At 33.6% G+C, this 26,799-nt stretch overlaps 1 protein-coding gene across 11 annotated transcripts in view; it reads right to left on the reverse strand.

Annotated features, from left to right (window-relative positions):
* The window catches only part of LOC129754402 (uncharacterized), a 66,919-nt gene that overhangs the window by 8,003 nt on the left and 32,117 nt on the right, over positions 1–26,799 (reverse strand). For all 11 annotated transcript variants that reach the window (XR_008739020.1, XM_055750457.1, XM_055750452.1 and 8 more), the window contains one exon: positions 1,344–1,841. Coding sequence is in view for 10 of the 11 variants with exons in the window: in XM_055750457.1 (XP_055606432.1) it covers positions 1,344–1,841 (498 nt within the window). In the remaining variant the exon portion in view is untranslated. The remainder of the gene's footprint in view (positions 1–1,343; positions 1,842–26,799) is intronic.

Below are 26,799 nucleotides of genomic sequence, written 5' to 3' on the forward strand. Positions count from 1 at the left end.
TTTTAAATTTCAATTTAAATTGTGAATGTAATTTTAATTAATGAGCTAAATAGTGCTGATAAATATACATTTCCTAAATAACTTTCACATTTTTAACGTTTCTCCCTCATCCTCCTTTTGAAAATTCATATGAAAAATTTCGACACAACTCGAACATCACCTAAATTCCATATAAGTTCCGCATGGAACTAAAAAGTTTGTTAGAGGTTCCGTGTGGAACTAAAAATGTCTTTTGAAGTTCTGCTTCGAACTAAAAAGTTCGTTAGAAGTTCATTAGAAATTCAAACGGTAGTTTAAAATGATTTTCGAATTTTGTAAGTCACTTAGAACGCACAAAAATTTTCATGGATATTAATTAACTTTTCATGTTTGTTCAGAAATATAAATTAAGTACTTACAAGAAATGGTCGTTATTTCTCTCGAGTACCGTTATTTCAGCCAAAAGTGAACTTAGAATTCACATGATTTATTACTGTTTATAATAACGTGTAAAGAACTGAAAAAGATAAGCACACAATTTTTGGAACCTAAATAAAACTTTAACTACAGGTCGAACTCGATTATCCGTGGACTAGATTATTCGTTGTCTCTTATTCGTGTTTTTTGACGCGATTTTCCGTGCATTAAAAATTTTATTTTAGTGTATTTTTTCAAAGTGTTATTTCCGTTTTTTTCTTTTTCATTCAACTAAAAGCGATTTTGAGCCTTTTTCATATGTTCATGTTTTTACTAACCAAAACAAGACAAACTCTCTCTGATTTTAATTACAAGCATATTTAATTAGAAACATCCATCGGTACTGAATGGTAAATTTCCTTTAATTTTGATTTTTGTTATATTTTAGTAAATTTTATGATTTCTTTTCTGTAAAGTATAATTAAATTTTGTTATGCCATTTTTAATTTTTAATTTTTTATGTCAATTTTTAGGTTTTTTCTAATTTTGTTTTTCTTGGAATTGTAATAATTTTTTGTATTTTTTTTCCATTTTTTAGATTTGCAATGCTTTTATTCTGTGTTTTAAACTTTGTATTTTTGATTTTTTTTGACGTTTATGTCATTCTTGGAACTTCCTTCAGTTAAGGTTTTATTAGTGCAGTGAAATTGATATTTTGTTGTTAGCCTAGTAAACACAAAGGATAGACTTCATTGCACTAAGTTTGCAATACTATTTTGTAAATAAATGTTAGTGTTGCAAAATTAAAACTGTTCAACAATCTCAACTGACGTTGATTTATTAGTTTAAGAGACTTTGTCAAACATTTAAAACAAAGTATTTTAACCAACACATATCGAATCCAGAGATCATGGACAATGATTGCCCCATCATTACGACGAGCTTACCTGATCCCACACTTCCTGCACGTACGGATCGTACTGGATGATGATGGTATTTTCGACGTAGCTTCCGGAGGGCGTCGGCGCCCCGAAATTGGCTGCATTATGGTTGGCCGAGCTGCTCATGCCACAGCTATTGAGGAAGATCTCGAAGGTGGCGCTCAGGTGTCCGGTGCCCGGTTTCAGGTGCACGCAGTGCGGATCACTGTAGAATCCCTTCGAGAAGATCATTCCGTAGAAGGGTCGATCGAATTCGATATTGACACGCATGTGCGTTTTCTCGCATTGCACCTGCAGGTGCTTGATCTGGGGACTGTCGTTGGAGCCGGACAGCGGCCAGGGATCATCGCTTCCACCGCTGCTACTTCCGCCTCCGCCGCCGCCGCCGCCACTCAACAAACCAGGCGTACCATATACTGGTGATGGTGCTGGCGGCCCATAGACGGCCCGATGTTCCAGGGGAAGGGCGGCCGAGTCCACAAGGGGAGCATCACAGTGGACATTCTGTCGTATAGAAAAAAAGAAGAAAAAAACAGTTGTAATAAGGTAAGTGTCACAAATTTTCACTGCAATGTGCAGCGGAACGATATGGGAAACACGTAAAAGAGAAAAAAAAAAGCCAACTTGAAATTCCACCGACTGAAGAAAAGTGGCGGCATTAATCGACCTTAAGTGTGAAGTTTGCGTGAGCATACACCATCATCGTATCGTGCCCGGTCTGAACAAAACGCGTGTAATTAAAAATTCGTTTCCAAAGAAATGCTACGCTCAAATTAACACGCTTTCTCGCTCCGACCAATATTGAGCTGAGAAACAAAACAAAATGCACGGAGGCCCGGAGAAATCCGGTTTCCTTTTCAAGAGTGAAGAGATTGCTTAATCACTAAATGTGGCCTAATCTATATTTCTTTTGACTGCGGCTTTTGCGCGGCTATTTGTTGGAAGTAGGTAATAAATAGCTTCCTAAATATTGCGTAAGATTACGTCGTTTATTGAGCAGATCATCAACAAAGGTTCGTCGCTTTCTCCGGTTGAGATCTTTCATCTACGGTGAGATGGATGCGTTTATGGCGGATTATTGCGTATGGGATTGCGCAAAGTCTTGGGCGGAAAATTAGGTTAGCAGTCGACATAAACCCGGACAGGTGACCCCGAGTCGTTGGAAGGTTTATGTTTCTTTCCTTTGAAGAATAATTGCTAGAACTTAGATGGTGTGTAGGAGTGTAGGCATGTTTATGATGATTGACTTAGGCATCGACCCTTGTTAAACTTTTTGTTTGAAATCTAGGTTGAGAAAAGGTTATGGAATCATAAATCATATGCACGCAATATTTCCACTTAAAAGTACAGTACTGAACGAAATAAAGTACGCAATTGCCGTGAAAATTTTCAAATTCCTGTATTTTTTTCACATAAGGAATATCAACTCAAAATATTTTGAGAAATTGTTGTATTTTTGATATACTAACGACTGGTGAAAAAATTATGTCTAAAAATGGCTCAAATTATGGTCAAAAGGGTTTTATTATTTGTTTATTCTTTTTAGAGCGCGATTCGTAAACTTCAAGCTAAAAACCTCTAGGAAGGATCCTTTTGAAAGCAAAATTGTTTGAAAATACGTTTAAAAATGAACCAGGAACACGAATTAGAAGCATATGGCTAAAAACCTTAGCGGTTCAGCACGATAGAGAAAACAAGCAGAGGTCTAAGAAATACACCGTTGAATTCTTCGAAAGGTGACTTAAAATTATTTTACAACTTCGAATATTTGTCTAAAAGTATTTTCAAAATGCTGATTTTTGAGTCTGCTGTCATTATTCCTTTCTTACAGACTATCGGTGTCTGTAATGAACAAAGCACCTCACATTATACTGCACTTTACTTGCTTTGAAGTGTGTTAAAATGGTTCTCGTTCATACTCATACTCGTTCTTTGAGCCCCAAATCTCAAATTTACTTCGATGGCTTCAGATAACCTGTTTCTAGAGTTCTATGAGCTTGCCAATGCATTCTGAGCGAATTTTTGGGTGTTTGAGACGTCTCAAATTAACATTAGCCGAAATTGTATGCTGAATGCAAAATGAAATCGAGATATCGAACCAATGGTCTTCATAAGCCAAATTCATTCTATAACTTCAATTTTAGTTACCTTAAAAAACCTGCCACTGACAGACAGTGTCCGTAAGATTCTCTCTAAACATGTCTTATAAAAATTCAAATATTTGGAAAGATCGACTTTGTTTTGTGATGGAATATGGAGAGACTTGAAAATGTTTATATTGTTTCTTTCAGAAGCAATGCGGTTGCGCTAGATCATCTAACCCAACGGTTGCAATGCACAGCCAATTTGGCACACCATCTTGTGCCAATTTTTCAACACCCCAAAGATGTCATTTTTGGAGTAGAGTTCGATCTGTGAGTGTATGTTGAGGTATATAAGAAAGTTTTTTTTTCAATTCTTTCTAAAGCGGGTCATACATTACACCACATTTGTTCAAAAGAGATGATATTTGATGATATTCTGTTGGTAAGAATTTGTATCTTGTATGGCTATGCTTGAATTAGTACGCAAATTGGTCTTGAAAAATTGGTCTGGAAAAATCTGTCGGGATCGATTTTTTCTGTGCAGACAACCCTCTATGGCAGGGGTGAGCAACCTTTTGAACCAATGGGCCATTTTTTTTTTTATTGAAAATCTTCTCGGCGGGCCGCACACATTTAAAATTACACAAGTCAATTATCCACAGAACTCTAAATCAGCAATCGGTTTTCAAATTGCTGGACTTTCCAGCAATTGATCTAGTTTTCTGGAGAATCAGCAATCGAGTTGTCAAATTGAAGTCTACGCTGAAGCAAGGTGAGACTTTATTTCACGAACTTTGATAAGATTAACACAATTGTTCCTATTTTCTTCTATATTATAGCAATCAGTTATCAAGTCAAGGGTGAGTTTTTGATAGATAAGTAGTTATTTCATGAAAGATACTAATCAAAACTCTATTTCAGGTGGCGGATGATTAACACTTCGGCACAAAGCTGCCACCCCAGGCCCGGTTTTTGTACATTAAAATAACATGCGGTTCTGGGAACAATTACATAAATAAAAAATGGAAGAAAATAATGGTTATTTATTTCTTGTCATAGCCCATCCAGTATTGAATATTTAATTTCGAATTGAAATATAAATTTAATACAAAATACTGCCGAATATTCTGAAAGAAATAGCTGGTTTCCAGAAATCTGGATTTCTGATTTCCAGCAATTCGAATTGCTAGAATCCAGCATTAATGTTTGCTGATTTTTCCAGCAATTCATATTGCAGGAAATTTTGCTGGAAAGTCAACGGGGCAAAAACCAGCAAAATTTTGCTAATTTCCAGCAAAAAAAATAATTTACTGTGTATGGAAATATAAGTCGAATCGGAATAACTACAAATTTGTTTCGTTTTTTAAAGATCAATGCTATTTATTTTACATCTTTAAAAAGAAATTTAACATCATTTTTATATGATGAAAACCGGACAAAATCAGCCTAAAATGATTAGGTACGTTACTGGTTTGTTTTCGTTTTGAAAAACGTTGGTTTTTTTTAATTAACTTGAACTTTTTTCAAATCATTCGTTCTTTTAAACATGGACATCATTTGCATCACATTTTTTTCAATGAAACAGAAATTTTTCAAGATCTTTTGTTTATTTAAACCGGAGGTACCTACTCATAACTTCCATTCAAAAGTCTTTTGGATCTAAGTATATCACACCAATAAATATCGGTTTTCTGTACGTATTTTCAAAAAGTCTTTTCAAATTTCAAATTTGCTCTCGAAGCTTTGCTCTTTTTCCTGCAATTGGAGAGACAATATTTTTAACATAACATGTTGATCAAATTTGCTTAAATCCTGGGAATAACAATTTCACAGATTCCCAAGAAGATTTTATCTAAGAATTAGGGCCAGAGTTTACATTCTTTTTTGTAAGTTTTTAGAACATTTTTAAAAAGATTTTATAAACTAAATTTATTTGGTGATGATTTCCAATGCTAGTTTAAAAAAATCTTGACGTTGTTAATATGAATTGTTATTTATCAATTGAATAGACTAAACTTATCAACGTTTGGTATGACATCAGAGAACATTTCACCAGATTTTTTGGTTCGAATAAAAATTTAAAAAAATATGAATTTTGTCAAGAACATAGGTTTTTTTAGGCAATTTTAATGCTTTGTTTTAATTCAATTACCAACGAAATATGCATGTTTGTCCAATTTGATAAAATAATTATTTAAAATAAAATATCTGATGAATAAATTTATAGTACAACTTTATGTTTGGCAGAAATATAGAAAAACCATCATCGTGTGCTCAGCAATAGTCTCCCGATTATTTAATTTTCCTTTGCCGACTTGTTTTAGTTATTGATTCTAAATTTGAAAGCCTTCAAGAAAAATTTAGAAAATTGTATTTTAAATAAGAAAAAACTCCAATATTACTTTTCTGACAATGATATTGCACTTATCCCTTTGAAAAAACACATTTAATGTTAAAATATCTTGGAAAAAGTCACCAATCTGTATGATAGTGAAATAAGTCCAAACAAAAACGCGTGGAGTACATTTTAAGCAATTCATCGAAATATCAACTTTTTCCGGTTTATTGACTGATATTTTATGATAACTAACGATCTGTTGTAGGAAAAATTCGAGAAAATATTTCATTTCCAGAAAGGATTCGCGGGCCGCACAATGTAGTCTCGAGGGCCGCGATTGCTCACCCCTGTTCTATGGCATGGTGTATGTTCAGTAGACTATTTCACTTTTCGGCTTTTTTCGCAGATCAAAGGCGGACTCAAAAACAATCATTTCTTCACTTATCTCTGTTCTGCAATATGAGTTTTAAAAAAAAATCAATTTTTTTAAAAACCTTCTTATGAGAGTTCTAGCAAGCCACTGTGACGATTATTTTATGATGCATGGTGGTTGATATTATCAGCATTGTATGGATCTGTTTTAGATAATCGTGACGGCGGATCGGCGTTCTCCTATTTATCCTTGTTAGTTGTTGCATTGGAGGAATATTATTTAAAAAACCAATTTAATTCAAATGAACGATCATATAAAAATTTTCTGGAAAATGGTCCTTCTGGTGAAACAAATTTTGGGAAATGGTTTATTCTGGTGGAAAATTTTCTGGGTAATAGTTCTTTCTGGTAAAATTTTTTCTGGGGAATGGTTCGTCTGGGGAAAAGAATTCTGGGAAGTTGTGCTTCCTGGCGATTGAAATTCTGGACATTTTTCATTCTAAAATTCACCCCTTTTTTCAAAAGCAGTTTTCACTTTCAGATAAATTCTGAGTCGATTTTAAACATGCCGTTTAAAACATTGCAGGAGAAGAAGTAAGGCGAAAAAAGTGTACCAATAAAAATTTAAATGTGTGCACTTATTCGCATGATTAGAACCGGTGACTCAATTTTCAAAATTCACACGCCCTTAACAGGTTAATTTGATGCGTTATCATAATATTGAAGCAAACATACTGAACAGTTTACAAGGACGATCCCCTTTCCGTGGCATCCAGCCTTGAAAATGATTGACCGTCTCCATGTAGACTAATTTTCCTTTCGATCAATTTTATTTTTAAGATAATATCGCATGACCTTAGACCTAAAATTTAGGACACAAATCAATTGACCGAGTCAATTGAATAAACCAATTCATCCGGCATTTAATCGGATCGATTGGTCGTCTAAAGTTTCAGGATCCTGGATCCAATAATTGCAAATTTTCTTTTCGATGCAATGAACAGTGACGGTAAAAAACAATCATTTCTAAGAGTAATTGACCTTAAACAACCCTTAAAATTCATCCCAATATATCTACATACACTAGGTTTTCAATGGGTGTATGGGGAAAATTTTTAGATTGGCCCAAAAAACTGACTTGGTACAAAATTTTAGCCCGATCGGATTCGATTTGATGCCTCAAAGCGCCTCAGTTTTCGATATTTGACCCTCAAAAATCACCAAAGGAAATCGAAAAAAATCGAAACTTAAATTTTGAAGCCAAATTCGGGCGGAACACATATCATTATCTTCTTTTGTCACCCCCCTCCCCCCTCTTCCAAATTTCCAAAAAACACGAATGCCCCCAATAAATGAAGTTTAAAGTGTTTTAGGGGAATTTAGAAAAAAATCAAATATCCGAAAGATTACAAGAGAAAAAAAAAAACAAATTGTGAAAGAAGGGAGTTTTATCATCTTTTGTAGGTATTCTTGATTTCATTGAATTTTTCAATAAAATATTACTTGATTTATAAGGTTTGTGCAATGAAATAGTATACAATCGCGATGTTCCAACTCCAAGTGACAAAAAAAAGATTTGAAAATTCCGGACTTACTTACAAATGATTAAAACGTCAAAATCTGGTGTTATTTAAAAAAAATTATTCGACTTTAAAATTTAAAAAATCACATAAAAGGGACTAAAGGAAATTCTGAAAATCAAAATTTTATTTTTTTTTGTTTCGATTATAGTTGTTTTAACATCTTCAGTCGCGAATGACTTATATCAACGATGCAGTTGGCGGACAGACATTGAAAAACTTATCCAGTTGATTTTTGACCAAATTTTTTTCAAAGTTATTTCTAAGTCATTTGGCATCAAAATTAAAAATTTAATTTCATCACAATTTCTGTGTGCGATAAATAGACAGGTGAAATTAGTGCGAGATCTACTAATCCTAATGTACCTGTCTGTCTTCAGGAAAACTAGCTAATTCACTTGTTACCATCAGTCATCAATCATGAAACCATCAGAGGGTATAGAAAACATTAATGAAAACACCTGATTAATTTCCCTGGCTTGAATCTACAGAAGGTATATGAATAAGCCGACAAGGTAAAAGTGTCGAAATTTCAAACACACCCTATGTTGTTCCTTTAAAAAACCAAAACAAAATTCGAAGAAAACTCTCCCTAGAGTACCCCCATAAGAGTTACGGTCGGTTGGGTGGGTGGATAATGTAGTGATAACACTCTCACATCACGCTGGGGCAACTTTCTGGGCCAGTTTCACAACTCAAACGTGGTGCAACGACGACGATGATGTTGATGATGATCGGTAACGAGCAGAAAGTTAGGCTTCGAAGTATTTCCCTCACTCAATCACACACAGCTGGAGAAAATTGTAACAAGCTTCGAAAGAAAGTTGCGAAATGGGCATCGAAGTTGAGCTACTCGTGGTGAGGAGCATAATGTGCACAACATGCGTTTAGTAGGGGCACAAAAAAAACACAATCCGGAGAATGATAAACGGATAGATTGTGAACAAGTTTTCGAACCTCACTCCTGCATGTTTCTCTTTGGTGATCTTGTGGCAGTTGGAAAAAAAACCTTTGAATGATCGAGCGATCGACGATCATTTCGCCAAAGTGCAATGCCAGCCAGGCCCAAGATTGTATATCGCGAACAAATGTTTCCAATAATACTTGTGGCAGAAAAAAAAACGAGTTGCACATAGAAAGTTTTGCATGTTTCGTTTTTTTCCTGCTGTAATTATTATGCACATTTGCATCAGTTGTATTGCATCCCCATAGCATGTGCACGATTTGCTGCTCAATAATGATCACGTATTTGCGATACAAACGGAAACAATCGTCGACGGCCTGTTTTGCAGGACAGATCTCAATCACTGAGTAGTGCATTAAGTCGTTAAAGTGTTTGATGTTGAGTTGTGGAAAGTTGCAGAATGTGCAGATGATGAGGTTTTAGTTTGTATCATTTGCAAACTATTAAATTTGAGCTGTTCAAAAACAGATTTTTTCAATGAAATAGATTTAATATTTAGCAATGATACAGCGATGAAGGTCATAGTACTAACATATTCCGAAATACCGAAAAATTCCCTTAAAAACTAATCAAATTGGAAGTGCGTAACTATGTATTTTCAAACATTTCAAAACTTGCTTCAAAAACCGACCATATCCATTTCGTAGATTGGCCCAAAAAACAGACCTCAGCTGCCCAAAATTTCAGCTCCATCGGTTTTAAAAGGCTCAAAGTTCTGATTTTTTACCCTCAAAAATTATTTCAGTTCGACGCACGATCAACGAAATCTTAAAATAATGTTTGTTTTTATTATCGACTTTTTTAGGCGAATAAATAACTACAAAATTACTTGCCAGTTGGTCCAAACGTTTCGAGCTACTTATGGCTTTTCACTCCTCTTCAGCGGACCTTAAATTAAATTTATTTTCTTATAATTTACCATTTTACTATACTATTTTTAACTTACTTAATCTAGCGATCGTCTATACTACTGTTTGTAGTTATTTGTTTACTTTTGATGTTATGTTTACATTTGTCTGTTAGTGTTTTGATCTTAGGTAAAATGGAGTTGTAGGCTGACTTAAAATTTATAGAGTCCTTCTGTTTATTGACAACCTCGTTGTCACCTCTAATATTCTGAGACTTTTTCAAGAATATTCGTGTTTTTGAAGTAAAAAATATAACCATATTCTATGCTATGTTGGACTAGTCCTGATCCTCCAACCTTTTTGTTTTTAACAAAACACTAGCTCAACATAGCATAGAATAGTCATAGTCATAGTCATATTTTTGACTTCAAATATGACTTCATATAAACCATCCAATGCACTTTCAAATTCCAATTCGGCCCCAAAAAAAAAAACAAAGCCGCCGGTTTGAGTGTCTGGAATAGCATTTACCACACGTGAAGTTTTCTCAGAAACTCAAATCCACCTCTTAATTTACCCGAAGCCATTTGAGTGGAGTGTTATTTAACCTAATTTGCCCATATATGTCCTATATATTGCCCCTTTATATGTCCTACCAACATAAAATTTGATGTCTTTAAAATCTCATAGAATGAACTGAAAGGTTTTTAATGCTTAATTTTTAAGTGGCTATTAACAGGTGAAAAGATTAGAGAACGTGATCTGTTTTGCCCACTTTTACCCCTATGAAGAAGATGCGATTTTATAAAACAAATGTTTTAGGACTCACTTGGAAGTCGATCGATTTTTACATAATGAATTTCAATTTAAAACTTGAAAATGGACACAACCACGCCCAAAGTTTCAGATCGTTTGACTGATTTGTGCTCATGATATACAATGTTGTATAAGAAATTTTTTTCGAAAAGTTAATTGATTTAAATATCTTTTTCATATATGTGGGTTTATTTGTAATTAATGTAACCTCTGTAGCATTTCATCAATCTTCAGGAAACAATCACATCACATAGAAATGCTTCCCAAGAGTTTTCCGGCTGAAAAACTGTTTTGGGTCAAATTAAGTTTCACAAAGCTATGACTGTTTATTTTTCTGCATGATAAGGGCCAAATAAAGCTCCACATAGATGTCTCCAGTGACGGCAACTCGATGGCAGATTCGAATTCCTGAGAAAATTGCACATCAGATAAGTAATATTTCGGGTCTTCCAACCTTCGACTTCTAGTTTTTGGGATTAAGGGTCGTAGTTTTCCTCCTGTACAATATTCTGACAATATTAATAACAATTTCAAGGGGATCGCTGTTGACATGGAATAAAATTCTTTTAGATTTGTCGTCACGAAATTAGAGAAACAATTTTTTTCAGAACAGCTTTTAGATTCTTTGCATAAAATGTTGAGTAAATGGTCGGGATAAAAGATTTAAAAAAAAATCTGATAAAAAAGTAGTCTCTCAAAGCCAATGCAGTTGAGTTGACTTTGACACTTTTCCGACAATGCAATTTGCCCGAATTTCATACATAAATAAGTTTTTTCAACGAGTTTAATAATTTCAAAACTTCATTTTTAAGATTTGACGGTAGAAAAAATAAACTAATGGATATATAAAGTGTCTTTGAATTATTGAAATAATTATTAAAAATCAACATTGTGTGCAAAAAATGTGAAAATTCTGAGTGGAAAATAATTAATCAAAGCAAAGAATTTACTAAAATTACTAGTTAAACGTAAATATCCACTTATTCAGAAAAAAACATGTCATATCAATAGACAATTCGAGTTGTTTTAGTTGCATGTAGTCAATGAACGTGTTCAATTTTGTATGCAATTTATATGCAGGAAGAACTTTTCGCATATACAAGAAATTCAAATAAATTTGAAATGAATTTTGTTTTAAATTATTGATTTTGCCCATTCTTAAGATTAATTGTTTGCCAGCATGAGAAGAAGCAAAGTAAAAATCGTAATCCATTGAAAAGTATTGTAAAATTGCAGGATTTGCTTTCTGAAGCTTTCAATAATTTCATGACATATATTTGCGAAAGTTTTAAATCATCACACTTATTGGCTACGCAAAGCAGTATAATTCGATTCTTATTTTCATCCGGTTAACCAGCTTTCAAATTACATGTTAAAACACTAAAGTTAAAAAATATTTACCTATTTTGAATTTTTTGTATGACAACGAATATCATTTCTGGGGTACAAGTTAGGTTTAGTTTTAGTTCACATGCAATGTATTGCAAGAACCAAGAGATATTTTAAAAAATACAAAATTATGTTTTTTAAACTTTCAGTACATCTCTGATGATTTTTGAATGAAAATGTGGATTTTTCCGTACAAGCCTCCTTACTAATTCAAAACACGTTGTTATCATTCAGGACTTAATCAATCGCTTCCAAATTTTTATTGCTATTTTTAGCTGTAAAAACAACAAAACAAAGTTATTGGAGGTATACGAATTTATAAATTTGAGATTTCCAAACAAATTTTGCAGCGGAATTATGTACAACAATGGGGCAGGAGGAGATTGAGTGGACGAATTGTTGCGTGATCCAACATATTTTCTGGATAAGTATGGATATTACCTATTTTTTTTTTTCAAAATCATTGTGTTAAAATTATCTAACAAACGTTTCGTATTGAAAACTGATATGAAAAATGTTTTGTTCTGACGTAAAACCTTATTTGCCGTATAATTAGCACGAAAACCGCGCGAAAAAACAAGAAAAATTGGAACTGTCGTAAAATACACACTTACCAGCAGAAAATATCACAAAAGCCTCATTTCATCAAAAAACATTCCGAATTACATGATTCAGTATTATTTTTGAGGAAAAGTTGAAAAACAGCTGAAATATTGACAATTTAAATCATGATGTGCAACAATGGGCTAGGGGACAACGATTGGCAAATCACCCTAGTACCACTATGTGTTTAGCATGTTAAAATATGAATGATTCAAAATCACCAAAATTTTCTTCTACAATTTGTTTAAAATTGTTTAAAGAATAAATCAAGCATAAATTTACTTCGCGAAATAAGAATAGTAGCACTTGTGTTTTTTTAAACAACAATCAAAATTATTTTTCAAAATTAACTGTGTAAAAGTGGAAGCGTTTTGATGATTATAAATGGAATTTTAAGAGATGCTCCTCTAGCGCTAAGGAATTTGATATTTCAGCTATAATACTTTATTATATTTGTAATGCTGGAAAACGTGTCAAAATGCAGGGATCTGTTAAAATAGTTTGTAGAAGCATTATTATTTACTTTTACACAGTTAATTTCGAAAAATAATGTTGATTGTTGTAGAAAAACATAAGAGGTACTACACTTTTTTCCATATTTTTTGTCCCCCAATTGCTACGTCCAAAAAAAGTAAACTTGTGCATGATTTATCCGTTGAACAGTTTCAAATAAGTTGTGAAATAAAATTTTGATGATTTTCTATCATTCATATTTTAACATGCAAAACGCATAGTTGTGCTTTTGTTGTCTCCATCACTGTATAAGAGAAGCTTTTTTCATCGGACTCAAAGTTGATTAATTTGTAACATACATAATCTACATTGAAACACTTCATAATAAACTTCTTGGAAACGTTCTTGAATTTTGCTATAGGGTTTCCTGTTTTTCAAGTTTTTTTTTTATTTTTCCATCGTCAAAAGTCATGTTGCAAAACCAGTTCCATTTTAAATGATCTCTGAAGATATAAGATATAACGTTTAACATTTAAAACATTTATTTTCAGCAACCATAAAATAGCTTCTACTCTACTAAATATATAAGCGGAGAAACATTTATTCTGGAAGCAAAACTTCAAAAAAATATTTCTTGATCCTTCCCCAAGCATGTTTTTCGTAAAAATAATGTTTCATGAAGGAAGTTGTTTCTATAACGTGATAAAATTTATGAGATATTTTGATAATCAAGTTATTATTAAAAAGACATCGAGATTGTTTTTGCATGTTTTCAACCAAAATTACAAAAAAAAAATAATAAAATTACAAAAAATTAAAAATTTCAAAGGTAAAATAAATACAACGATCGAAACATCGAGAAAAATACGAAAACATATTGACCAAAGCAATTTTAGCAGATAAAATAAAACAAGGGAAAAGTAATAAAAATGATCAGTTTTTTGTCAAATACCGTGTTGCCATATTTGTAGATTTTTTTACTGTTTATTTTGTCATTTCATTTGGTATTTTTGTAATACTAATCGTTTTTGTCATTCTCATTATTATTGTATTTTTTCATGTTTGTCCCTTTTATGTTTTTTGTCAATTTTAATATTTTATAATCTTTTTCAGTTTTGATTTATTTCGTCAATTTATTTGGAATTTTTGGTTATTTTTATCATTTTTGTAATTTAGATAATTTTTCTCAGTTTTGTTATTTCGATAGTTTTGTAATTTTAGCTCATTTCGATAGTTTTTGTTATAAGGGTTTATTTTTGTTGTTTTCATCATTTTGGTCATTTTCATCTCTTTTATCATTTTTGACATGAATGATATTTTGGTAACCTCTGTCGTTTTTTTATTTTTGAGTTTTAAACAGTTTTTGTCATTTCTGTCATGTTTAGTTTTTTGATCATTTAGATTTACGCATTTTTCATTTGTGTATTTTTTTTTTCTTTTGTGTTGTCTTGTAATTATATAATTTTGCCATTTTTGCGACTTTTCATTAGTTTTGGCAATTTATTCGGTTATCAGTTTTTCTGTCATTTCGGTCATGTCTGTTTGTGGTCATTTTTATCACTCGGTGCCATTCATATATTTTTTGCGATGTTTATCATTTCTAATAATTTTGTATTTTTTGGATTTTTTGTTAATTATATCACTTTTGATATATTCATCATTTTTGTAATTTTGTTTTTAGGTAGTTTTTGTCGTTATTGACATTTTTGTCATTATTATCTGTTTTCAAGTTTTGTCGTTCTTGTTATTTTATCCTTCACTTTTTTAGTTTTCCATGTTTGTCAGTTTCAGTAATTTGTCGTTTTTGTCACTTGCTTTATCGTCTATAACTATATATATTAAAATCAGTTTCTGTGCGTATGTTTGTTTGTTTGCCCTCAAAAGTGCCTCTTTAAACCTCAATAAATAGGCTCCTGTACCCATAACAACTGTACATTTTTTTTGCATAATTGACGTTATTATTCATAGAATTTCGAAAAAAAAAACGCACAAGAGCACGGTTTCTGAAGACAAAAAAAACATAACCCTAATTTAAAACATCTGATAGGGTGAGTGCTCCTACTTTGAAGCTAGAGCCTACTTTAGTCCTAAAATGCCGAAAATTGTAAATAATTCATTTTGCTAGCATAGGCTAAAGATACTCCTATGCACACAATGAACTCTAATTCTTCCTGAATCCTACCTTACCGAATTTTACTATAAAAAGTCTTTCTGATAAAATTTTTATCGTTTTTAAAAATTCAACGTTTTAAGCTCAAATAGTAGGGCGCGTTTTGAGAAATTAGAGTGAATAAGGAAAAAATCCCGTTTGTTGACTGTCCAAGCTAAATTTTAGAGGGAAATTACTCTCACTGTGAAGATTATGAACAATACTACATATTTTTCCTAAAATGAATGAAAATCAATGGAAACCCCTGAAAATTTGTAATGGGTCCAAATCTAGGAGGCTTTTATGATCCATTTTTAGACCTTATTTATATCATCAAAATTTTGTTTCAGTACCAACAATTCAACAAAAGTGCGAATTTTTAATTGGGACATAATTCCGAACCAATATTGAACATTTCTAGCAGTTTTTGTCAGCTTAACGCAAATAAATTACAAGTAAGTAAACACAAAAAAAGTTTCAGCTATTGTTCTGGTGATAGAGCTGACAAGGAGAAAAAATATTTGAGATATTTATAACATTTTTTTTTCTCTAATTAAAGACACTTTACCACGTTTGTGGCGTTCGTGTCTCATTCATAACAGATATTTAAGTGTTTTTCTTCGTAAAAAGCTGAAATACTTTTTTATGATTATATTTTATTGAAGATAATATTTTTAATGAATCTAGCGGTATATTTTCGAAAAATAGGAATTTTAGTTCTAGGTCCAATGAAAGGTACCAGTTCAGTACCAAAAATAAAAAAAGAACAATAGGTATAAAGATGGAAATTTTGATCATCCATATCTTTGCCAATCTTTCAGATTCAACCTATGTTGAAACTTGCAGATAAGTTCATGAACTGTAAATAAATTTCCTGAAAGATATGAACCTTTCGTCTATTTATGAGAAAAACATGTTTATTTGAAAACCACCGTTGAAAGGGTCCAAAGTAGAGTAACTAACGCTAGCAGACCTTTGGACATTTTCAAAGTGGTACAGTTTATAAAAATCGGTTTAGTTGTTTTGGTTTCTTATCCAAAACAGTATCCGGGTTCGTAATCCGGGTTCATACGGCCCTAACCGACTAATTGTTTTTTTTTTTGCTGAGGGACTTAGGTAACTCTATTCGAAAATCTAAAAATGAGAAATGGTAGAGCTTCTCAAAAGTCAAAATATTTCATGTATCTAGTATCAACCGTTCCTGAGCTATCGCTTCAAGTAGGAACAGTTCGGGTCATATATGGTATACCCTAACTGCAAAGGAAAGGTTACACACTGCAGAATGTTTAGGCAATATCTTAGGGAAAGTGCATCGCATTCACTTTCTAAACTCGTCTTCACTTATTAATGATTGAAAGCCAAACGAAGTTTGTACGGGATCAGTAAGTAGCTTGTAAAGTAAAATAAGAGATGGTTCAGTTTATTCCTAAACAAGTGCAAAAATTTCAAGTTTTGAATTTTTTTATGGAATTTTATTTATAAAAATTAGTTATTGTCAAATATGCCCTTGGCTCTGCCAAAAAGCTTTACTAGGTTTTAACTAAGCTTGTCAAATCGGCCGTTTTTATCCGGGTATTTCCGGATATTTAATTCAAAATTTAGAAATACCCAGATTTTTCACGGATTTATTCACTATATTTGGCAAATCAAACAAAAAATATCGTTTGTAAATTTTTAATATTTATGCCTCCAAAACGAAATTTTTTGAGCAAGTTTTGTATTGGAAGCCTTGAATATGATTTAAAATCTGTCGAGTTTTGATGAAAATTTTTTTTTCAATTATTTCTTTTTGATTTTTGTTGAGTAATTGCTGAGTTTTGACAAAATTTTCCTGAATATTGACCGAACTTTTGGTCGTCAATTTTGAAATCAAATGCCCGAAATTCGCCACGTTTTTATATAAAATTGTCCAGATTTGTTCGGCCCGGATACGTACTGCAAAAATTATTGACATCCTTAGCTTAACCTGTCTGCATTAGTCATATGTAGAAGCTTTAAATCAATAAAAATTATTTCGAATAGCTTTCAATAATATAAAATATATTCTTTCAGTTACAAAAATTAGGTATGTAGTTTCTTTACATAAACTGTAGTAGTAAATCTAAAAATATCATCTAGTGTTTTTTTCCCGGATTATCAAATCATCAAATATTGATTTTTCAATGAATTTTTTGTTTTTCCCATAGTAATTTCCACACCAAATTAAAACTGATTGCACTGAATGAAGTCTGCATACATAGATTCCAAAATTTACAAAGATGCTTTTCATGTGAGTATACTACCATAATAAAGTGTGGGAATCGGAAGATGTAACAAATTATGAATTCAACATTTTTCATACAAAGCTTGCAGCGATTTAAAGTTTTATACGCTTTTGGATGAGTGCTATGCTAGGTTTGGAATGAGGTTTGGAAAAGTATTGTCTGTATCTGTACAATGTTCAAACAAATATCGTCAAAAAATACTGTTTCAAGTTTGTGTAAATTTGTTATTTCTGTTGTAGTAATTTTCTTATTACTTTTGCAATTATAGTTGAACATCTACTTCAAAAATATTTTAAAATAATTTCCATTTAAAAACTTTGTTTAAAAAATTTTATCACTTTTCATAAGCAGAAGACTTATTTTACCTAAATGTTTTCGTTAAACATCTTTCAAAAGCATAAATACTCTATCATACAAAACGATCAAATAATTCCTGTTCAACACCCACGTAAAGAAAATACTGAATCACCAACAGACGCAAGCAAAACAAGAAAAGGCAACAATAACATAATATCTCAAGCCATAACCGATGTAAGTATACAATGGCCAAAGGTTACAGAGAAAAAAAAGAACCGTGACCGCACATTTCAAGTCGAGCCATTCGATCCGGGCTCCAGAGGTCTCAAGCGAAGTCGTCGTCATCGTAGGCGCGAGACCCGGATGAGGTAACCGAAAAAATTACCTCAGCAGAGAACCATTTTTGTAGCACTGCTTGGTGTCTGCAAATCGGAGAAAGTTCATTCATTGTTGATAGGTTGTTTTTTCTCTTGCTTTCTCACATCCGTTAGAAAGAGATCGAGAGAAAATGGTGCCAACACTTGTTAGGTTATGGTGGCATACTTCACCGAAAAAAACGTGGTGAATTTAATATTTATGTAATGTGAGGTTTTTTTTTCTTAGTTTTATTTCATAAAATGAAATTTTTCAGTAGACTTTTAAAAAAGTTGTATATTTGAACACCCCTTTCAGTATTTTTCGGGAGGTTATATCGGTCAAATAAAAACGAAACTGTTCCACCACACGTGATGAACACATGTGGGTACTTATCGAGCGAAAGTGACTTCATCGAAGGGACCAGTTCGAGACGAGGAACCCAAAGGCGCTGCGGAACACCCGCACCGAAATGAATTTATTTTAAACTTACTTTCATACGTAACACCCGTTGTTGTGTCAGCTCAAAATCCATCTTTTAGAGAGGCCAAACGTGCAATTGGTAGACAAACGGACGTTGCGTGTAACTTAATACGCTCCAAAAAAGAGGTAAGCACCTTTTCGATTGTTCCCTTTTTTGGGGGTCTCAACGGCAGTGCAGTTTCGCAATGGGTCTTTGGAAAGAACTTGTGCTGAAGCTTTCCAGCCACAAGAAGGGAAAGGAGAGTGCGGTTTACGTTCTACATCTTGAATAACCACATGTTTCGGTTTCGTGATGATATACGGTTACATCATGACCTACATTATTTTTTCCGAAATCGAAAAGGGGGATCTTGTTCCGCGAAGAAATGCTCTGCTACATAATATTATGTAGCTACCGACCAAAAGAAGACCCTTCACGTTATTTTTCTGTTTGTTGGGAAAGGTTTTTTTTCCTTTCCTTTCCTTGCTCTCGTTTCCAGTTTCTGTTTACGTTAAATTGGTTGGGTGGTTTTGTGCTTGAAAGTGAAAACGGAAAAGTTCTCTGAAACGGGGAAACAATAACCCATTGTTGGGGTTTTCACTTTCCTTCGAGATCTCAGATCCGGGAAGCTATCTTTATTTTTTTATTGCCATACTTGGTGATTCCATTCAAAAATGATTGTTCCACATGGAGAACATGTTTTTCATTCTTTATTGATGGGGTTTCCGGTTCGATAATTTTCGAATTTCAACGCCTATTTCTTAAATCCAGAAGATTTATCATCATTTATCAGAAAATTTATCATTTTCAAATTGAATTTTGGATTAAGAATACATCCGAACTAGAATCAAGAATTCAGTATTTTGATGAAAATTGGATTGGGAATGCAGACTTGAGATTGCTGTATTTTGAATTTTCTTGACATTATCAGAGCTAGGTTTTAAATGATAAAATACATAGTTTTTGGCAGTGAACTTACTGGTTTTTATAAGGTGATGGTTTACAAACCTGCAAAAAGAGAAAAAAAAGATACATTAGTTGATTGTTTGAAAATATTAACTGGTTCATTTGAATTTTCTGTCGTTGAGCTCAATAAAAAATATATCGAAGTGAAATTGTCTAACAGAAAAAATTACAAAATTCTGCATTAAGAATTAAGTTTTGGGCTTATTTGACATAGAATTAGATAAAGGTCGAATTTCAGCAAAATATCTTCCATTTTGTTGCAAAAACGAACAATGATCCTTATTCCTTTAGTATACCACATACTTACTGCATAGCTGAGCAAATCTGGGCATTTTTTAAATATGAAAAAATCGCTTGATCTTCTTCTTCTTCTTCTTTTACCAACATAGCCAAAACGTGTAAGCATCCTGGAAAATGAATAGACTTGCGTCCTTCATTTTTCTTTTCAACGTTATCTCTGTTACATAAAACATGTATTGCAGAGATAACTACGGCCAGGCCAACCATGTGGTAATTACCGCAAAAGATTCTGGAGCAAGGGGAGGAATAAAGCGTGGAGTTCCCTACCAAACCCTTCATATGGATTACTTAAATACCTACAGCATAATTTGAAAATAGCTACACTAATCTAATGACAATGTGTTTTAGGAAAATAACGTTCAATATAATGGAAAAAGGTTTGATCTCACCAAATAAGTCTCGGAAGTTTTCGACTAGAAAACTTTTCCTCTACTCCGGAGCAACTGACTTTAAAATTCCTTTCGAACTCTCCCAACCAAAATTCAGCATGCCGAAACAAAGTGCGAACCACTCCGGGAACAACCACCAGTCACTTAATTTATCATTTTCCACTGTTTAATTTTAAAATTTCTAGTTTTTTTTTGTAATTGATTTTAAAAAATTAAGGACAAAAACGCGTGCGATGCTCAAAAATCATGGCTTACTCTTTAAATATGAAAAAATCGCTTAATCTGAACAAAATCTAGTGATTATTCCAAAACATATTAGAGGAAAATGAAAGAGTTTTACTGTAGACTGTAGTGTACTATAGTGTAGACATTTGTACTCTTTATCAAAGATTTAAAAAAATATGTTAATTTTTCAAACTAACTTTTCCAAATCGTTTTTGGGCGCAAAAACATAAACTTGTTGAAGAAAAGTTTGAGTTTTTTTTTTTAAATTTATTAAATAATGAGAATAAACCCTGACAACTTCCGGGAAGATTTCAGGATATCCTATCCAGGTCCGATTTAACTCATCTCGAATAATTCATTGAATTTATGGACTAGCTCGGATATATATTTAGAATTATCTGGGAAAACGATGATCTAAGTATAAAGAGCTACTTGTCGGCATTCACCAGCACGATAATGAACGAAGCCTTAAGGATTCCTTAAGTTTTTGAATATTAAATAAGTTATCCAATAACACTTGAAAAATAAGGTATTGTATAAATTTTAAGAAAAATCGGTGTATTCGGCCGAATACTGAATTCGTTCGGTAAGCCAAATATTCGGCCTAACGGTTTTTTGGGTGATATTTGGCCAGCCAAATTCTCGGTAGATCTCTATTAGAACGTACGATAATTCGGGACGTTACAATCGCATTTCTATTAGGATATATTGACAGTTTTACACGAACACCACCTTAGCAGGAGGCCTCAGCCCTAACCTCAAACCATGGGAGAACAGAATAAGTTTTTGAGAAGGGCGCACGATAAACGCGATTTTGCGGTACTAATATCGACAAATTCGCCCCGTGGAAAAGCGACACACAGATGCTCGTGTTTTGATTTTTTTGGGTGGTCAGGGCTGCCAAGTGCATTTTTTTTTTTTTTTTTTGTTTCGATTATAGTCGTTTTACCATCTTTATGGCATTCGCGACTCTATCAGCGTTGCAGTTGGCGGATCGTTATTGAAAAACTTATCCGGTACAACTGTGTTCGATGTTTACTCTTGGGCTCGAACTCACGGACATCGGCTCAGGAAGCAACAGACTTGCCAACTGAGCTATATCACAAGCCCCTGCCAAGTGCATTGATATTTGGAAAATTATTATATTTTAAATTGAATTTTTATTGAAAAACGTTTTCATGAGTACTGAGAATTTGCAACTTTTCCCCTAGATTTCTATTAGAATATGAAATTAAACGCAACATTTATCTGAACTGAATAACAACTGTCTGTATCGCACACTTAAACGATGTAGCGAATTATGCGAAAATGTTATAAATAATCAGAGCATGCAGGCTATTATTTTCATAGTCAACATCAACGTGGCTTTTATTAATTTACTTTTTTTTTTTGTAACAGTGAATGATTTTGCATTCGTTTAGAAGTTAGAAACAACTCTTTTTACTTTACCGAGTAGTACATGAAAATATATTTCAGATGTTTTAAATTCACCTTGAAAATTCATTACTGGAAGATGGCTTATCTTCATCAATTTTATTAGAGACGCCCCGTAATGAATTCAAACGATTAGCTGTTGATTGTTAAAAAATTTAATCAATTCAGAAATATTATAATTAGTTTAAAAAAAAAACAAATACTGATTTTAGTAACGCGCCTAGCATCACTGGTGAGGCCGTCAGCTCATCAAAGTTTGAGGTTATGGCTGAGGCCAATTTTTCGCCAATACTGGCGCCCGTGTATACCCTTATATCCATTATGTATGTATGTATGTATGTATGGTTCCCCCATCGGTAGCAAGGTCCTGCCTATGTCTGTGTGGCTTGGCCTTCGAATTAAATTCTAGGGCTTCCACGGCCGATGGTTCGTCGAAGGAAGGCATCCAACCCTCAGAAACGTACAATGGTTGGCAACCCACTCCGCTTGCAATAGTTTCTTCAGGTTATCCCCAGATGCATTCCCTCTGAAAATATCCCTACCCCAAACGATAGTTATGGCCGTAAGGAAAATTACTCAAAAAGTCTGAATAATACGATTATATGAATGAATTATAAAAAATAGTTATAAATGGTGTTTTGTTTTAAAAGGATACGTGTCTGAAAGGATAAAAGTTAATATGTATGTATGTATAACTAAACTAGCAATTTGAGTACTTTTTCAAGATCCCAATGATAAAATTGAATTTGCGCTTTATGCACAGTTAAAAGTATCAGTTTAATATTTGAAGGTTATTGTCGAATTGTATAAATATATAACGTTTTAAAATATAACATGTTAGAATCATGTGACGTAAGGATAATTACTCAAAATATAGTTATGTATACAGTTGTTTAAAATAGAACCAATATTGTTTATTTAAAAGGATACCGATCTGGAGAGAAACTTTTAATTAGCATATATAAATTTACAAGTGTGCCGACGGAACACCCAAAACCCTTGAAACTGTCGAATCTTATCTTCGATTTATTTCATAGTAAAAACATTTAAAAATTACTAATTATGCGAGTACTTAAAATTTCTACTCGCATAACGGTTTCATATTGTTAGTGATTCCTATCCATAAAGGGCTGTTACGCGAATACGGACAATATAAGCTTTGACTATTTACTGAACTTCAGATAGAGATAATTTTTTATTGATCTTCTGTTGACTAACAAGTTGATAGTCGAGTAATATGTGGGTTCTGTAGAATTAGATATTTTGTGTTGAAATTTAATAAAACAACAGACAGTTACAACTAAGAGTCTCCCCAAAAGAAAAACGAACATCCCTTGTGCAACATTTTAAAGTGTGTTTATAGTTGAAAGAAAAGTTAGTATCAGTTGCAGACTATTGTCATTATCACGTTATCATTTTCAATTGGATCCAAGTTTATAGCCTTTATCAAGTCTCTAAATTCAAATATTTGTCAGTAACTATTTAAACAAGGAAACTATTGCATTCAAAATAAAATAGATATCATCAATCACCCTGCATTTGAACCACAATAATTCCCAGAGTGAATAAAAAGAATCCGAAACGAGAAACTTATAATGTTGTTAAATTGTAAATATTTAAATATTGAATTACCTTCAACAATCTGAAAAATAAATTTGTTAAAAAAGCATATTTATTTTATTCAGTTAATATTTGATAAGAACCACATTGTATGAGCATATCTTTGGAAACGTTACTATAAGGGCAATAGTGCTTTTCTAAATTAACATTCGGTGGGTTTAATTGCTTTAAACAAAAATCTCTGAAATCAAATTTGCAAGTCCCTGTAAGGGTATCCTTTTCCAGTTTAATTTGGGATACATTTTAAATGAAAACTTTTTGCGTTTACTTTCATGAAAAATAGTTTTATGTTCCAAATTTTTACAGCTTAAGCAAGCAATCACTGTAACTTTAGTCAACAATTCCGTCACAGCTCTTCCGAAACGGGAAAAAACTTCAAAAGTAAATATGAAAAATTGCGCCGGTGAGGCTACCGGAATAATTTGCAATCATGGCCAAAAAGTTCAAAAATTTCACTTAGAATTACAGTATGAAATAAAACAGAGAAATTTAAATGACAATCACGAATCTGGATGAGTATAAGAACAAAGTTCGTTTCTCCTGCTTGCAAGTTGCCAGTGCTCAGGTAGATATGCATGGTATATAAATAATTTTAAAAGCTAACAATTTAGTTTGAAATATTTCAAAGGATACGCCAGAAAGCTGTTGACTTCAGTTGACTTTATCGATGGGTACTTCATCCGCTGGATCTTATTTTCCCAAGTCTCGTCCTGTCTCGACTGACTTAAAAGTTGATCACTGCCATCATCCGTCGGGACTCTTTTAATCTTGTCTCGTGTCGATCGATGTTATCTAATCCATCTAGGTTTCTGTGCTTTTTCGTTTCTCGTTCTACAACCGAATTCCTCAAGTAATGCCGGAAGACGAAAATCTTCAGATTTATCCGTTTTGAATTTCACCCGTACCGACGTAAACGTAAACACAAAACAAAACAGGAAAATGCAACCCATGCAGCAGATAGACTTATCGTTACACTCTTAAAAAATTATCTTAGTAAAACGTAAAATTTGTGCGATGTTTTTTCGATGACTAAGCATTTGTGAATGCTGCATGGGATATTGGAGCAGGGGAAAAATTTTGAACCACGTGATGAAAAAATTTCATTAGGATTTATTCCGGCCATAGAGGATCTGATCAACCGAAAATCGATCCTGATTGCACGTAACATAAGTTCGATCACTGTTTAAACATTATTCGCGATATTAATCTGCACTTTTCCTAGATGAAATAAGGATTTTCTCCATCATCGAAAACAAAAACTCTCAACACCGCCGTGTTGCCAAACTCACTCGTCCCGTCACAACTGGAATCTTTTACACATTATTGGAAGTCACATCGCAATCATCTTCAGTTGGATGTCCCGTCACAACTGGAATCTTTAACTCATGATTGGAAGTCCCATCGCAATCATCTTCAGTTGGATGTCCCGTCACAACTGGAATCTTTTACTCATGATTGGAAGTCCCATCGCAATCATCTTCAGTTGGATGTCCCGTCACAACTGATGTATACCCTTATATCCATTATACACGGAAAATAATAAAAAAATAAAATTTACCGAAATAGAAAGGTATATGCTTGTGAAATCCAAAAAGATAACTTTTACCTAACCTAGGTGAAACTCTCCTCACAACGAGCTAAAGTTTACCTGAATATTTTGCCTAAAAGTCATTAGGCCAAATAGATATAAGGCCGAATGGATATTAGGCCCAAAAGTCGCTAGGTCGAATGGATGCTAGGCCGATAAGACATATTAACGCGTGCCTGCATGTTAAGCCGAATCGTCGATTCGGCCCGATGACTATTCGGCATAACATCCTTTCAGATTTGCGTCCTTCAAGCCTTACAGCCTTCGGCTGGATTACCGTCGGCCAAATAACCCATCCGGCCTATTGCTCTATTCAGCCTAATAACCCATTCGGCATTGCGTACATTGGACGAATGACTTTCGGTCGAATAGCTTTCGGTCTCATAACTTTTGGTCGAATGACTCAGCCTCCCTAAAGGCTACGTGCCTAAGCTTTTTGTTATTTATACACGAAATAAATTAAAAAGGTAAACTTTACCTAGTTACAGGGTAGTTTTTTGCTCTCCCTTTTCGAGGTAAATTTTACCTTTTTTCATTCACCTAGCAAAAAGGGGAATTTTACCGTTTTTCTTTCCATCTAGAAAAAAGGTAAATTTTACCTTTTTGGGATTCACTGAGCAAAAAATTGCACTCTATCGGTTTCCTTGTGTTCAATGTCTAAAAGGGCTTTTTTCGCTGTTCTTCGGTTCTTGGGTCAAATATCCTATTCGTCCTATTCGACCGAAAACCCTTCGGCCTGTTAACCCATTCGGACTAACATCTTTCAGCCTGTACAGACCCACCCTTCAGGCACGCTTTTTTTTCTTGTAGGGGAGAGCCCTCTGCGACCGGTAGTTGATCTATTGTGGTATTTACCCCGCGTTAATATATGATTTCAGGTTCACCTTTACTATCGGTTGGAGTGACAGTTTATTGCTGACTAAGAATTTTATCCCAAACGGGTATGATATCAAAGATGCATGATATAACCTTCTAAGGGCTTTTATGCAACCATATATCTTGTGGGTTTATTAACTTTGCCCCAAGTTCACGCTTTCTCCTATTTAGAAGGGCGCAGCAGTTGCATAGACGATCCTCAGCAGTTTCTTTTACGAACCCGCAGAACCGACAGTCATCGTTTTGAATTATGTTTATCCTTTTGAGATGCTGTTTTGTTGGAAAATGTCCGGTCAAGAGACCTGTGAAAGTACTAAACTCGTGCTTACTTAAGTTCAACATATTTTTGGAGAGTCGTGCGCTTTTTTCATTGAATCTTTTTGCCTGAGTTACTCCCTCCGCTGTTTTCCAGTTGGAAACATTAGTGGTGCTTTCCCGGTTCTTGAGCTCCATAGTCAAGGCACTTTTTGATACTCCGCAGAAAGGTTCAGGTCCAATCAACAGTCCCTGAGATCCTTCCCTAGCTAGTTGGTCTGCTTCTTCGTTCCCTAGGATATCGCGGTGGCCTGGTACTCAGAATAAAGATACTCTGTTCCTTATGGCCAGGTTTCTTAGTGCAACTATACACTCCCATATTAGTTGGAGTAACATGTGAAGGTACTTAGAGCTCCCCTTTTCAAACAGGCTAAAGTGAAATTGAGATCCTGAGTCTTGGTCCGAAAACCCCTGCCCGAGTTCTATTATCCATTTTTGACCCATCAGTGAAAAATAGGATCGATCTGGAAGGAACCGCAGGTTCACCTGACTCCCACACGTCCCTATCATTGATGGTATGTCTAGGTTGAAAATGGGCTCCATCTAGTAATCATTTTTCACAATAAATGAGTTTAATTTAAATTTCTCTAGGATTTTGAGGTGTTCTGTAGGATCTCCTTCATAGAGAGTTTTGTGTTTGGAAAGTCTCAAGGCACTACGTTCCACCTCTAACTCGATGAATTGATGTAGAGGCAGAATATTTAGTAGTGCATTTAGAGCCTAATTCGGTGTGCTTCGCTTTGCGCCAGTTATAGCTAGCGTGTTGCTAGTCTTT

The sequence above is a fragment of the Uranotaenia lowii genome, chromosome 3 (assembly GCF_029784155.1).
Source record: "Uranotaenia lowii strain MFRU-FL chromosome 3, ASM2978415v1, whole genome shotgun sequence".
Lineage (NCBI taxonomy): Eukaryota > Metazoa > Arthropoda > Insecta > Diptera > Culicidae > Uranotaenia > Uranotaenia lowii.